General features: G+C 41.8%; 1 protein-coding gene and 1 non-coding gene across 2 annotated transcripts in view; one reads left to right on the forward strand and one right to left on the reverse strand.

Moving 5' to 3' along the window:
- The window catches only part of RPF2 (ribosome production factor 2 homolog), a 45130-nt gene that overhangs the window by 17174 nt on the left and 12572 nt on the right, over positions 1 to 15384 (forward strand). Inside the window, exons 6-7 of the mRNA XM_054492138.2 lie at positions 851 to 927; positions 9225 to 9324. Of these exons, the coding sequence (XP_054348113.1) occupies positions 851 to 927; positions 9225 to 9324 (177 nt within the window). The remainder of the gene's footprint in view (positions 1 to 850; positions 928 to 9224; positions 9325 to 15384) is intronic.
- Positions 9451 to 9557, reverse strand: LOC129039666 (U6 spliceosomal RNA). Its single transcript, XR_008503389.1, has one exon. It is a non-coding gene; the product is annotated as a U6 spliceosomal RNA (small nuclear RNA).

Genomic DNA, 15384 nt, shown 5'->3' on the forward strand with positions numbered 1-15384 from the left:
TGTTTGAACCAGGGAGGCAGAGGTTGCAGTGAGCCGAGATCATGCTATTGCACTCCAGCCTGGGTAACAGAGCAAGACTTCATCTCAAAAAAAAAGAAAAAAAATTATGTCGGTCTGCAAGTAAAGAATGGGGCATATAAATGTGACCCTACCAATACAGTGAAGTGCCACAAGTAAGAAAGAATATGAAAAGATTCCCTGGTAATTCATGTTTCTTAGAATGCCATTGCCTTCTGTCTCTGTCGGAATCAAATTCTGGTTTAAACGGGAAGCGTGGTCTCTTCGGGCTCTCAGCATCCCTGCCTACTTAGTTGTAGATGCAACACAATTACTTTATACTTGCATTGAGTGTCTCTGAGCTCCCAAACAGCATGGATCCATTGGAATTGGAGGGAGAAATTATCCTAAGTGGTAGATATTTTTTTCATATGAAATATATATATGTACTAAATCAATATTAGAAAAAAAAATGTATCGACCCACATAAATTAACCCTTCTCTAATATCTATTGAATAAATAGATTTGAAAAAGAACCTTTGCCTCAGTGTATTGAGATTGAGCCTGGCATGCTCACTGGCTTAGGCAAGCCCTTTACCTTCTGTGGGCTGTCATTTATTCTTCTATAAAATAAAGGAGTTGGGCTAAGTAATATCTAAGATCCTTTCCATGACTAATATCATAACAATCAATAAGTAGAGTTGAAAATGTAAGAAAGTGGGATATGTTTGCGGGGGTATAGGGAGAAAAGAGAGGCAGATATTAGGACATTTTGAATATACAGCTCTTGTGGGTATATGTAAGGTGGCTCTGTGGGAAAAATACATGCTTAAAAATACATTTTCCTTCCAGGTCGTATGTATGACTACCATGTGCTGGATATGATTGAATTAGGTATTGAGAATTTTGTTTCTCTAAAAGACATTAAGGTAAGATACTCATAGAAATGAAAAGTATTTTGTAATGCTTCTCTTGGCCGGTAGTGACATCGTGTGGTGAAGAGTACTGATAGAGTTTTGTAGATCAAGAACTTTGTGTTTTTATTTTGATAAAAATACAATTTTATTTTACCTTTCTTTTAAAAAGGAATATATTTGTAGTGAATAGCAACATATGTAGACCTTGTGGCTGTTAGACTTCAGACTGTGGTTACTAATTCTTGTCTAGGCCATAGTTTTATTTTTTATTTTTTATTTTTATTTTTTGCTTTTTTCATAGTTTGAATTTATTTTTTATTATTTTATTTTTATTTTTTTTTTTGAGACAGGATCTCACTCTGTCACCCAGGCTGGAGAGCAGTGGCATGAACATGGCTTACTTCAGCCTTGACCTCCTGGGCTCAAGCAATTCTCCTACCTCAGCCCCCAAGTAGCTGGGACTACAGGCGCATGCCAGCACGCCCAGCTAATTGTTTTGTATTTTTTTTGTAGAGACAGGGTTTTGTCATGTTTCCCATGTTGCCCAAGCTGGTCTCAAATTCCTGACCGTGGTGTGAGCCAAAGCACCTGTAGGTCTATAGTTTAAATACTGTCCTCTTCCTCTGAATTATCACAGCACCTATTTTATGGAACCTTAGAAAAACCTGTAGAATTTTCAAATTGAGCCCTGTTCTAAACCCAGGAAGCTCTGGCTAATTCTATAGTATGTTGGTTACTAACTACCAAATGGCAGGTCAGTTCACCCTTGGGGAGTTGCATCTTTGTTTTAATGATATTATGAAATAGAAAGTAGTAAATAGTAGTAAAAATACTCTTAGAAAGGCAGGAAGAGTGTTCTAACTCAGCTCCTGGGTACAAATTGGGCTTCTGTTCCCTCAGAACTCTGCTTCAGGCTTAATCTATCTTATCAAATACATTATTTCACCTAGACCTCATAGCAATCTGGGTAAGGCCTAAGTAATTTTCTTTTTTGTATAGATGTGGAGATTGAAGGCCCATAGGGGTTTCATTGGTGAACTAGAATCACACATATGGTCAGTATAACCGAGATTAGGACTCTAGGGCTTTAAGAGAAGTGATATTGTTGTTGGTAATAGAAAGTTATATAACTGCTCTCAGTTTATGGGTTTTTGAGGCTCATGGTCTAGTTGGAAGTATTGTAGCAAAAATGTATAATTACTCTTCTCCCTGCCTGACTTTAAGAAGAGGACATGCTTTCCAGGTTTGGTAGAATTCCTGTACTAAGCAACTTTATCCGGTGAGTTTGGAAAAAAAGGTTCTTACCAGATCCCTATTTAGTCAGTCACCCCAGTTTCCTCAGGTACAGGTGGAACAGTGGTCTGAAATTAGATTTAGAGGCAGAACACTTGGATTTGAGGCCTGTCTTGGCTATTTAGATGACATTTGTGACCTGACAAGTCAATGGCTTCCTTGACCTTCAGTTGCAATCACATATAAAATAAGTATAACAACATCAAATGAGATAATATATGTGAAAATGCTTATCAGTAAAGATAATATTTTGTAAAGTATTTTGTAAAGTACATAAACTGTGATGCTTGATTATGGTGGAAGCCCTCATATTATTTTTCTTTCTGTTTTTTTTTCTTTGGAGACAGGGTCTTGCTCTGTCACCCAGGCTGGGGTGCAGTGGCGCGATCTCAGTTCACTGCAGCCTTGACCTCCTGGGCTCAAGCAATCCTCCCACCTCAGCCTCCCAGGTAGCTGAGACTATAGGTGTGTGCCACCTCACCTGGCTAATTTTTTTTTGTAAAGACAAGCTCTCACAGTGTTGCCCAGACTGGTCTCAAACTCCTGAGCTCAGGAGATCCTCCTCCTCAGCCTCCCAAAGTGCTGGGGTGCCCAGCTGTCATATTATTATAGTGTCTCTTTGGGACCATGCACGAATCTCTGGAGATGACCAGCATAACCCCATTTCACCTTTACCACTGCTACTAGCTTATCACCAGCTTAGTGGGAGGGAGCACTGGCTGATGAGCACGTTCCAGCTCCTCTACTCTTACCATTTCACTTCCAAAGCAATGAAATACTTCAGTCATTGTGCAGCTTCTAAACTGGACCACAGTCCAGGCTCTCACGCCTGTAAGCCCATCACTTTGGGAGGCCCTGGCAGGAGGATTGCTTGAGGCCAGGAATTTGAGACAAGCCTGGGCAACGTAGTGAGACATTGTCTCATATATGTATAAAGTAAACTGGCTAGGCGTGGTGGCTCACGCCTGTAATTCCAGTAGTTTGGGAGGCCAAAGCAGGCAGATCACCTGAGCTCAGGAGTTTGAGACCAGCCTGGCCAACGTGGTGAAGCCCCATCTCTACTAAAAATACAAAAATTAGCCAGGCATGGTGGTGCACGCCTGTAATCCCAGCTACCTGGGAGGCTGAAGTATGAGAATCTCTTGAACCCAGGAGGTGGAGGTTGTAGTGAGCTGAGATCATGCCACTGCACTCCAGCCTGGGCGACACAGCAAGACTTTGTCTAAAAAAATAAAAATAAAAAGTAAACTGGACCACAAAACCATTATTGTTTGTCAGGTCTCATTTCTTTTTTTGTTTTTTAGAGACAAGGTCTCACTCTGTTGCCCAGGTTGGAGTACACTGGTGGGATCACTGCTCACTGCAGCCTTGAATTCCTGGGCTCAGGCTATCCTGCCTCAGTCTCCTGAGTAGTTAGGACTGCAGGTGTGTGCCACCATGCCCAGCCAAATTTTTTTTTTTTTTTAAGAAATGGGGTCTCACTATATTGCCCTGGCTAAACTCCTGAGTTCAAGCGATCCTCCCGCCTTGGCCTCCCCAACCACTGGAATTACAGGCATGAACCACTGCACCCAGCCTAGGTCTCATTCTTAACAAGAACCATTTAAATTGAACACTACATTTTCACTCATGGAGTGTATATATAACTATAAATTTTATTAATTGAGAATGTGCTTACATTGGCAATTCTTACATGTACTCAGACTTATTAGGCAGTCTTTTTTTTTTTGAGAGGGAGTTTTGCTCTTGTCGCCTAGGCAGGAGTACAGTGGCATGATCTCGGCTCACTACAACCTCTGCCTCCCGGGTTCAAGCAATTCTCCTGCCTCAGCCTCCCGAGTAGCCGGGATTACAGGCGCCCACCACTACGCCTGGCTAATTTTTGTATTTTTAGTAGCGATGGGGTTTCACCATGTTGGCCAGGCTAGTCTTGAACCCTGACCTCAGGTGATCCACCCGCCTCAGCCTCCCAGAGTGCTGGGATTACAGGCGTGATCCACCGTATCCAGCCCTAGTCTTTCATTTTTTACCCCATTTTTTTTTTTTAATTTTCTAACACCAGTGTCACCAATACCCCATTATTTGGTTACAGGTTTATATTTTTAATATGTTTTGGTACACTTTCCCTTATTTTCCCTTTACTTCTCCCTTGTTTTTAAGACGTTTTGCTAGGTATTTCTTAGCTCACCTACCTACTTTTGTTGCCAACCCTCATTCCTCCGTTAATTTGTCCGTCCCCTCCACCCTCACCAGACAGAGTCTTGCTCTGTCACCCGGACTGGAGTGCAGTGGCACGATTTCATCTCACTGCAACATCCACCTACCTGTTTCAAGCAGTTCTCCTGCCTCAGCCTCCCAAGTGCTTGGGATTACAGGTGCCTGCCACCACGCCCGGCTAATGTTTTTGTATTTTTAGTAGAGACAATGAGAATATTTAACTCTTTAAACAAGCTCATTGAGAATATTTAATATTAGACTCTATCAGGAAATTGAATGAGTATTCTAGGAGCCTGTTTCCTCAAGATGGCCATACGTCAAAGGATGATTATATTCAATGAAGTGAGACTAGCCTGGACAACACAGTGAGACCCCGTCTCTACAAATTTTTTTTTAAAATTAGCCTTGCTTGGTGGCATGTGCCTGTAGTCCCATCTACTTGAGAGGCTGAGGTGAGAGGATTGCTTGAGCCCAGGAGTTTAAGGTTGCTGTGAGCTATGATTGCTCCACTGCAATCTAGCCTGGGTAACAGAGTGAGGCCTCATGTCTCCCCCACTGACGGAGTTTTGTTCTTGTTGCCCAGGCTGGAGTGCAATGGCGTGATCTCGGCTCACTGCAACCTCTGCCTCCCGGGTTCAGGAGATTCTCCTGCCTCAGCCTCCTGAGTAGCTGGGATTACAGGTGTGCGCCACCACACCCAGCTAATTTTTGTATTTTTAGTAGAGACGGAGTTTCACCATGTTAGTCAGGCTGGTCTCGAACTCCTGACCTCAGGTGATCCACCCACCTTGGCCTCCCAAAGTGCTGGGATTATAGATGTGAGCCACCATGCCCAGCCAGCTCATCTATTGTAGACTCCTACCTAGTTCAGGGTCTTCATCATGTGCATGTGACTAGCATTTTTATTTTATTATTATTTTTTTTTTTATTTTTTTTTTTTGAGATGGAGTCTCACACTGTCGCCCAGGCTGGAGTGCAGTGGCGTGATCTCGGCTCACTGCAACCTCCACCTCCTGGGTTCACGCGATTCTCTTGCCTTAGTCTCCCAAGTAGCTGGGATTACAGGCACACACCACCATACCCGGCTAATTTTTTGTATTTTTAGTAGAGACGGAGTTTCACTATGTTGGCCAGGCTGGTCTCAAACTCCTGACCTTGTGATCCACCCACCTCGGCCTCCCAGAGTGCTAGGATTAGAAGCGTGAGCCACTGTGCCCAGCCATGACTAGTATTTTTAAAAAATGGAATAGAGTAAAAAATATCAGTGCTGTATGTATTAAGTATTGGGTTTTTTTTTTTTTTGGAGACAGGGTCTTGTTTTGTCGCCCAGACTGGAGTGTAGTGGTGCTATCTCGGCTTACTGCAACCTCCACCCCAAGGTTCAAGCAATTCTACTGCAACCTCTACCCCAAAGTTCAAGCAGTTCTCTTGCCTCAGCCTCCTAAGTAGCTGGTTGAGCCACCACGCCCAGCTAATTTTTGTAGTTTTAGTAGAGACAGCGTTTCACCATGTTGGCCAGGTTGGTCTTGAACTCCTCACCTCAAGTGATCTACCCACCTCAGCCTCCCAAAGTGCTGGGATTACAGGTGTGAGCCACCACACCTGGCCAAATATTGTTTCATATAACTTTTATTTGTCTTTGTATGATGTGTATACTGGGTGACAACTTCAAATTTTTTTTTTTTTTTTTATTACTATGCGTTGTGGTCAGGACGGTTTGAAAACCAAAAGTTGTTGTTGATGATGCTGTGCTTTTTGTTCCCTTCTGTATACCTAAATAGACCCTATAGACCTAGGGTCTGATTGGTGTGGCTGAAGCATGAAAGACTTGTTAGATCTGGAACGTCCTTTCAGCTTCTCTATCAGACAGACAGATGTTAGGCACATCTCCATCTCCTAAGTATAGACCGTTAAGGTTCCGGGTTTGGAAGTAGTGAATGTCAACAAGAGTGGTCATGGTGAGCAGCAAAGCAACAGGTGACCTCTGGTCCTAGGGCAGAGGGTGTTTGGTTTTTGTACTGTTTTTTTTGTTTTCTTTTGTTGCTGGATTTTGGATAGTCCTTGATTTTTGGTCAGAACAGATAATTTATAGGAAGCTCAGACCAACAGTCATTCACCTTCCTCCATAAATTACTCATCCAGTTACAGAATTTTTACTATTTCATTTTTTCCTCTTTGGTGGCTTCTAAATCCTCTTTTTAATCACATCACATTCTATTTGGTATGGAAAATCTACAACTGGTGAAAATACTTTTTATAGTAAGAGTTTCAACACTGCTGATGAGAATTGGCCTATACTTTCTATAGCTTATGTAAAATTATATTGCTTCTCATGTGAATGTCCAGTTGGTAGTTTAATTTAGCCTTCATTTTATTTTTATTTATTCATTTTTTTTAGGGTCTTACTCTGTATCCCAGGCTGGAGTGTAGTGGCATGAGCACGGCTCATGGCAGCCTGGACTTCCCCGGGCTCAAGTGATCCTTCCACTTCAGCCTCCCAGGTAGCTGGGACCACAGATGTGCACCACCACACCTGGCTAATTGTTTTGTATTTGGTTTGTTTGTTGTTGTTTTCTTGAGACAGAGTCTCTGTCGCCCAGGCTGGAGTGCTGTGGCGCTATCTCAGCTCACTGCAACCTCCACCTCCCGGGTTCAAGCGATTTTCCTGTCTCAGCCCCGACTAGCTGGGACTACAGGCACACGCCACTCACTGCACCTGGCTAATTTTTGTGTTTTTTAGTAGAGACAGAGTTTCACCATGTTGGCCAGGCTGGTCTCAAACTGCTGACCTCAAGTGATGCGCCTGCCTCAGCCTCCCAAAGTGCTGGGATTACAAGAGTGAGTCACCGTGCCCATCCTGTTTTGTATTTTTTTGTAGAGACCGTGTCTCCCAGACTGGTCTCAAACTCTTGGGCTCAAGCGATCTGCCCATCTTGGCCTCCTAAAGTACTGGGATTACAAATGTAAGCCACCACACCTAGCCTATAGCTTTCATTTTTTTTTTTTATTGAGATGGCGTCTCGCTCTCACCCAAGCTAGAGTGCAGTGGTGCAGTCTCGGCTCACTACAACGTCTGTCTCTTGGGTTCAAGCGATTCTCCTGCCTTAGCCTCTGGAGTAGCTGGGACTACAGGCGTGTACCACCACGCCCAGCTAATTTTTTCTATTTTTAGTAGAGACAGGGTTTCACCATGTTGGCCAGGCTGGTCTCGAACTCCTGACCTCAAGTGATCAGCCCGTCTCTGCCTCTGAAAGTGCTGGGATTATAGGTGTGAACCACTGTGGCCAGCCCATAGCCTTCATTTTAAAATACTTTTTATAGGGTATAGTGGGAAAGGCACAGTGGTACAAATAAATTATAATTAAACTTATTTATTCATGAAACAACATCTCACTCTGTCACCCAGGCTGGAGTATGGTGGCACGATCATGGCTCACTGCAGCCTCCACCTTCTGGGCTCAAGCGATCCTCCTACCTCACGTTCCGAGTGGCTGGGACCACAGGGCACTCACCAGCATGCACAGCTAATTTTTAAAAGTTTTTTTTGGCCAGGTGCGGTGGATCATGCCTGTAATCCCACCACTTTGGGGGGCCAAGGCGGGCAGATCACCTGAGGTCGGGAGTTCGAGACCAGCCTGACCAACATGGAGAAACCCCGTCTCTACTAAAAATACAAAATTAGCCAGGCGTGGTGGCACATGCCTGTAGTCCCAGCTACTTGAGAGGCGGAGGTTGCGGTGAGCTGAGGTAGCGCCATTGCACTCCAGCCTGGGCAGCAAGAGTGAAAGTCCGTCTCAAAAAAAAAAGGTTTTTGTAGAGATGAGGTCTCACTGTGTTGCCCAGGCTGGTCTTGAACTCACTCCTGGCCTCAAGCTGTCTTCCTGCTTTGGCCTCCCAAAGTGCTGGGATTATAGACATGAGCCGTCACACCTGGCCTTAAATTTATTTTGATTCAGGGATGCTGGCCATCAGAATTCTATTTTGGTTGCTTGGTTGGTTGTGTTGTTATGTTTTGTTTTGTTTTGTTTTGTTTTCCTTTTGCAAGAGTAACTTTTAATTTTATTCTTTGCATAGACTAATGTTAAAAAAGCCCTTTACATCATTCTTTTGCCATCTTTTATTTGGTAATGTAAATGAATGGGACAAAGAATTTTTTTTTTAGTATAGAAGTCTAGAAGCTTAAAAATGTCATCTTAGCCAGGCCTGCACCTGTAGTCCCAGCTACTTGCAGGATGCCTTGAGCCCAAGAGTTTGAGTCCAGCCTAGGCAACACAGCGAGACCCTGTCTCTTTAAAAAAAAAAACAAAAACCCACCTCTGTTTTTACCTCTAATATCAGTATTCGCAGACATCATTTTAGAACAGTTAATAAAATGTGAAAATAAATTAGTGTAAAGTATTGACTACTTTAAAATCAGTATAGGCCAGGCACAGTGGCTCTCACCTGTAATCCCAGCACTTTGGGAGGCCGAGGTGGGCGAATCATTTGAGGTCAGGAGTTTGAGACCAGCCTAACCAGCATGATGAAACCCAGTCTGTAAGAAAAATACAAAAAAACTAGCCAGGCATAGTGGTGTGCACCTGTAGTCCCAGCTACTTAGGAGGCTGAGGCAGGAGAATCGCTTGAACCCGGGAGATGGAGGTTGCAGTGAGCTGAGATTGTGCCACTGCACTCCAGCCTGGATGACAGAGTGAGACTCCATCTCAAAAAAAATAAATAAAAATAAAAAATAAAATCAATATATAAACAGTTTAGACTTTGGTAATTATATAAGTGCTTTTTTATTTTTATTTTTTTAGAACAGTAAATGTCCTGAGGGAACAAAACCCATGCTAATATTTGCTGGTGATGATTTCGATGTAACAGAAGATTATAGAAGACTAAAAAGTCTTCTTATTGGTAAGTATTTTAGTATTTATTATCTTCAGGGTAGCTCAGGAAGGCAGTCTCAGACTCTCACTGGTGGCACTTTGCTACTTTAGGTTTGCAACTTCTTTCTTCTCTTATTTTAAAAATTATGTACTTAAAATAATGGAGTGCTTCACAAATTTGCATGCCATCCTTGCGCAGGGACCATGCTAATCTTCTCTGTATGGTTCCAGTTTTAGTATATGCGCTGCCGAAGTGAGCACAACTTCTTTTTCCTCCTTTTTTTGGACCTTTCTTTTTTTTTTCCCCTTACCAGCAGCAGGAAAGCACCTAAGTATCTCGGGAGAGTTAAAGCAGCTGTTGTACTGTGTAGATGATTATTTCTGGATGTGTTAGTAACTTAGGTATTACTTGTATAGTGTTTTATAAAATTCCTGCACCCATCTCCTGTCATTCCTGGCATCATTTAAAATTAAATTTAGAAAGTTGAGGGATTAAAATTTCAAGATTGTATGTATCACTGACTTCCAACTCAAAAACCTTAATTAGTTTTTCTGAGTTGAATATACAAGGCCTTTCACAATATATAACCAACGTAACTTGGCCTTCTTGATCTCCTATTTCCTTCTTTTTTTCCATTAGAAAGGGTTTATTGCCAATATATTATTCACATTTCTATTGTCTATTCTGATATTGCTCTTATTTATCCAGTTTCTACTATTCATTTAAGTGTCAGATCATCAAGTTTCTTTTCCAGGAAGCCCTCAGTGACCTTCCTGGCTCCTTTTTTTTTTTTTTTTTTTTTTTAAAGATGGAGTCTTGCTCTGTTGCCCAGGCTGGAGCACAATGGTGTGATCTCGGCTCACTGCAACCTCCACCTCCCAGGTTCAAGCGATTCTCCTGCCTAAGCCTCCCAAGTAGCTGGGATTACAGGTGCCCGCCACCATGCTGGCTAATTTTTTTTTTTTTTTTTTTTTTTTTGAGACGGAGTCTTGCTCTGTTGCCCAAGCTAGAGTGCAGTGGCGCAATCTCGGCTCACTGCAAGCTCCGCCTCCCGGGTTCACACCGTTCTCCTGCCTCAGCCTCCCGAGTAGCTGGGACTACAGGCACCCGCCACCACGCCCAGCTAATTTTTGTATTTTTAGTAGAGATGGGGTTTCACTGTGTTAGCCAGGATGGTCTTGCTCTCCTGACCTCGTGATCCGCCCACCTCAGCCTCCCAAAGTGCTGGAATTGCAGGCGTCAGCCACTGCGCTAGGCCTAATTTTTTTTTTATTTTTAGTAGAGACAGGGTTTTGCCATGTTGGCCAGGCTGGTCTTGAACTCCCGACTTCAGGTGATCCACCCTCCTTGGCCTCCCAAAATGCTGGGATTACAGGCATGAGCCACTGCAACAGGCCCTGGCTCATTTTTACTTTATTACCATCATCATCCTAAGTGCCAGGCACATAGTAGGCACTTCATATACACTGCTTCATTCTAACAAGAACCTTGTGAGGTTGTTCTACAGATGACCCACACCTAGCGAACTATGCTAGTTCTTAATGATTTGTGTAATGAATGTAAGAACTACATCCTTTTCTATTTTTTTCTCCTTTATGAGGCAAGTCATGCTCTGATGCCCAGGCCGGAGTGCAGTAGCTCAATCATGGCTCACTGCAGCCTCAACCTCCCGGGCTCAAGTGATCCTCCCACCTCAGCCTCCTAAGTAGCTGGGACCATAGGCACATGCCACTATGCCTGGCTAATTTTTAAAATTTTTTGTAAGATGGGGTCTCACTGTGTTGCCCAGGCTGGTCTTGAACTTCAGGGCTTAAGCAATCCTCCCACTTCAGCCCCTCAGAGTGCTGGGATTACAGGTATGAGCCCCCACACCCAGCCTCCATGATTTTTAAAAGGTTATTAATACTTAGCATTCTGCAATTATATTTGCCAGCTCTTTTATAACTCTGGAAAGTAATTTAATTTTCCAAGAGATTGGTACTAATTTAAAGGGTCTCGGGTCTGTCTCTCTGTCTCTCAAATTTTTTTTTTTTTTTTTTTTTAAGACAGCATCTTGCTCTGTCACCCAGGCTGGAGTGTACTGGTGTGATCATGTCTTACTGCAGCCTCGACCTCTTAGGCTCAAGCAGCCCTTTACCTCCTGAGCAGCTGGGACTACAGGTTCACACCACCATGCCCAGCTAATTTTTATTTTAATTTTTTGTAGAGATGGGGGTCTCCCTATATTGCCCAGGCCGGTCTCAAACTCCTGAGCTCAAGCAATCCACCTGCCTCAGCTTTCCAAAGTGGTGAGATTACAGGCATGAGCCACCACACCTAGGTCTCTCCAATTTAAGAAAATCTTCTTATGAATTTTTTGCTTCTTTTCCCTCATGGGGATTGAAAGATTCAGCTTTTCCTGCACAGTACACTGTTACTCTCAAAGCAGCAGTCCTTTATGGTCCTATTTCACCTTAGTGTTGACAGCCGCGAGGCCTCCATCTGATGCTCAGTGGCATTGTCTACTTTATTCCATTTGAGCTTTTCTTGTACCATGCTTACAAGCTTATGCTACACTTTTTGTTACCCTTGTTTTAAATTTTTATATACTTTGCCCTAGATCACTTTTGAAAAATTGATGGGGTATAAAATTAAGTTGTATGCACATGCTTTACAAATCTGAGCCCACCAAAAAAACTGTGACAAATACATTGCTTTCGTTTTCCCTTTTTGGGATTATTATGGTCTTTATTGTCAGGATTATAATTTTTAGGGGAAAAAAACCCGTCACCCATTCTTGGGATTATAATTTTTAGAATTTATTTCCTGTATTAGTAATAGCTACTTTTTAAAAAAGAAACTAAGAACCACTATTATCTGTTTAATCTTTACAAAAGTTCTTAAGTTTGATGACATTCCCATTTCACAGATGGGAAAACAAACAGGGGCTCTGAGAAGTTAAATGAGAGCTATTAAGTAGGTAAGGCCAAGTTGAAACCCAACGCTTCCAAAGCCTGAGCTTTTCTTCCCCTACTGTCCATCTTGCCTGTGGTAAACATATTCCCATGATCCCTTTAGAATCTTTATAGGTTCTTATCCATATTTTCCATGAATTAAATTCCTACATGAAAGACAATGCCAATATTTCCTTCTCTCAATATTATATATCCCAAATTATCAAGGGTATTTTTCTTTCTTTCTTTCTTTCTTTCTTTCTTTTTTTTTTTTTTTTTTTTTTTTGAGACATAGTCTCACTCTGTTGCCCTGGCATGATCTCATTCAGCTCACTGCAACCTCCACCTCCCAGGGTCAAGCAATTCTCCTTCCTTAGCCTCCTTAGTACCTGGGACCACAGGTGCATGCCACCACACCTGGCTAATTTTTTATATTTTTAGTAAAGACTGGGTTTCACCATGTTGGCCAGGCTGGTCTTGAACTCCTGACCTCAAGTGATCTGCCTTCCCTGGCCTCCCCAAAGTGCTGAGATTATAGGTGTGATCCACTGTGCCTGGTCAAGGGTATTTTTCCAGCCAAAATGTCAGCCAGATTTTCAGCTAAGATTTCCATTACTTGTACTCCATTGACCTAGATTTTCTGCCTTTTTCTCTTTCCCCTAGGTCTCCCATATAATTGTTTATTGTCAGTGAGGCAGATAATTACAATTTGTTATAACAGAGAGAGCTTTTGTTTGCATTTGTTTAAATGTTTTTTGTATTTTAATAAGCCCCACCTTCTCATTATTTTGTGCTTCCACTAGATGGCAGGAATGATCACATAATGCAGTGATGAGGGGAAGGGAGTGAAAACCAAAAAGGAATCTGGACAGAAGCAGAAAGGTAGAAGAGGAATAGATTTAGACTGTAGGGCACCAAGGGAAGTTGAGTTTTCAGTATAAATATGAAGTAAAACAACTGCTCTTTGGTTTATGTTGTGTGTTCAAATGAAATATCAGTAGAGAGCAAGAAATGTATGAAGGGCTTTCATTTAGGAAGGTCCTTTTTTTTTTTTCTCTTAATTGACCAAAAAGAAAAGTTAACTTTTCTTCATGCAAGATACCCATTTTGTTCATTCTTAATTTGTTTACATCTTTTTTTTTTTTTTTTTTTTTTTTTTTTTTTTTTTTTTTTTTTTTTGAGACAGGGTCTCACTCCGTTGCCCAGGCTGGAGTGCAGTGGCACGATCATGGCTTACTGCTGTAGCCTCAACTTTCTGGTCTCAAGCAATCCTCCTACCTCATTCCCCTCAGTAGCTGGGACCACAGGTACATGTCACCACGCCCAGCTAATTTTTTTTATTTCTTGTAGACATGAGGTCTTGCTGCATTGCTTGGGCTGGTCTCAGGGTCCTAGGCTCAAGCAGCCCTCCAGCCTCAGCCTCCCAAGGTTGGAGGTGTGAGCCAACGTGCCTGGCCTATTCTTCCCTTCTTAAATGGTAGCATATTATATATACGGTTTTTTAAAAAATTTGGAGTAGAGGAATTTTTAATTCTGATTTTCATTATACAATTGAGAAAACTGAGGCCTGGACAGGTGAGTAGCTTTTCTAAGGTCATGCATTTACCAAGTGGCATATTGAAGTTTTGAACTTGGGTCTCTCCAAAGTACATGCTTTTATTTCTTATTTGTTTATTTTTTGAGATGGAGTCTCACTCTGTCGCCCAGGCTGGAGTGCAATGGAGCAGTCTCGGCTCACTGCAACCTCTGCATCAGCTGTTCAAGTGATTCTTCTGCCCCAGCCTCCTGAATAGCTTGGATTACAGGCATTCACCACCATGCCTGGATAATTTTTGTATTTTTTGTAGAGATGGAGTTTCGCCATGTTCGCTAAGCTGGTCTTGAGCTCCTGGCCTCAGGTGATCCACTCATCTTGGCCTCCCAAAGTGCTGGGATTATAGGCATGGCCACAGTGCCCAATCATGCTTTTATTTATACAGTATTATTATACGTTAGGTTATCAAGTTCATAAAGTTATTTATCATACTTCTTGGTCAAAATCCTAACAGTGTATATACCACTTGCATGAGATCTTTCCCAACTAGAAATGATCTTTCTCTCCTCAGAACTTCCAGAATGGTTTATACTGTTCTTCTTTTTATGTGCCACTTTAAATTGCAGTTGTTTGTATGTATTCATATCTACCTAGAATGCAGGGCCCCTGATAGAAAGATACTATATGTCATTTATCATTTTGCATAATAGGTGCTCTGGTACAATTTATTAAGTGAATGGATTCTTGCCAATGGTATTCACATGTAAACAATACTCTGTTGTGTTCTGGCCAGAAAATATCATGCTGTTAGACGTATTTGCTTTTCGGTTACTAAGTACTACCATTTATGCCCTCCCATTTTCATTCATTACTTGTTTGTGTTACCTTGATGATTTGCAAACTTTAGTGAAATTTCAGTTTGGCAGTTAAGAGAAAAAGTTGTAATAAAAGGATGACTACTTAAAACTATTGGATACAGACTGAAAATCCTTTTATATTCATAGTCTTAGAAATTTTGACTTAATAAAGAGTACTTTTCCATGTGCTTATTGTGTTCCTAAAGTTTTCTCCCAAAGCACAGATGTCCTGAAAATTTTGCATTATGAAAGTTGTTTCAGAGCAGACTGGAATATACATATTTCGTTCCCCAGAACTACTCTGACTTCAGTAATGCCACACCAATGAGTGAGCTTTATTAACTTGGCCACTGAAGGAGAGTCAGGCTTTGGCAAAATCATGGGAAAGCTCTTTATTATGATATTTAAATTAAAATATCTTGAAAAGTACAAACTTGTTTTATAAAAATGTCCTAGGCCAGGCGTGGTGGCTCATGCCTGTAATCCCAGCACTTTGAGAGACCAAGGCAGGAGGAGTGCTTGAGTCTAGGAGTTCGAAACCAGCCTGGGCAACATAGTGAGACCCCATCTCTACATAATATATGTATAAATATATGTAGTATATGTACTTTTTTTAAATTAAAAATGTTCTTTTTTTTTTTTTTTTTTTTTCTTGTTTGGGGGAGTAGAGAAGGGTGGTGTATAAATGTGCCTGCCCACTTGTGTTTGTTTTATACACATTAGTGCTGTGTTTTTTGTTTTTTGGGTTTTTTTTTTTTGAGAC

The sequence above is a fragment of the Pongo pygmaeus genome, chromosome 5 (assembly GCF_028885625.2).
Source record: "Pongo pygmaeus isolate AG05252 chromosome 5, NHGRI_mPonPyg2-v2.0_pri, whole genome shotgun sequence".
Lineage (NCBI taxonomy): Eukaryota > Metazoa > Chordata > Mammalia > Primates > Hominidae > Pongo > Pongo pygmaeus.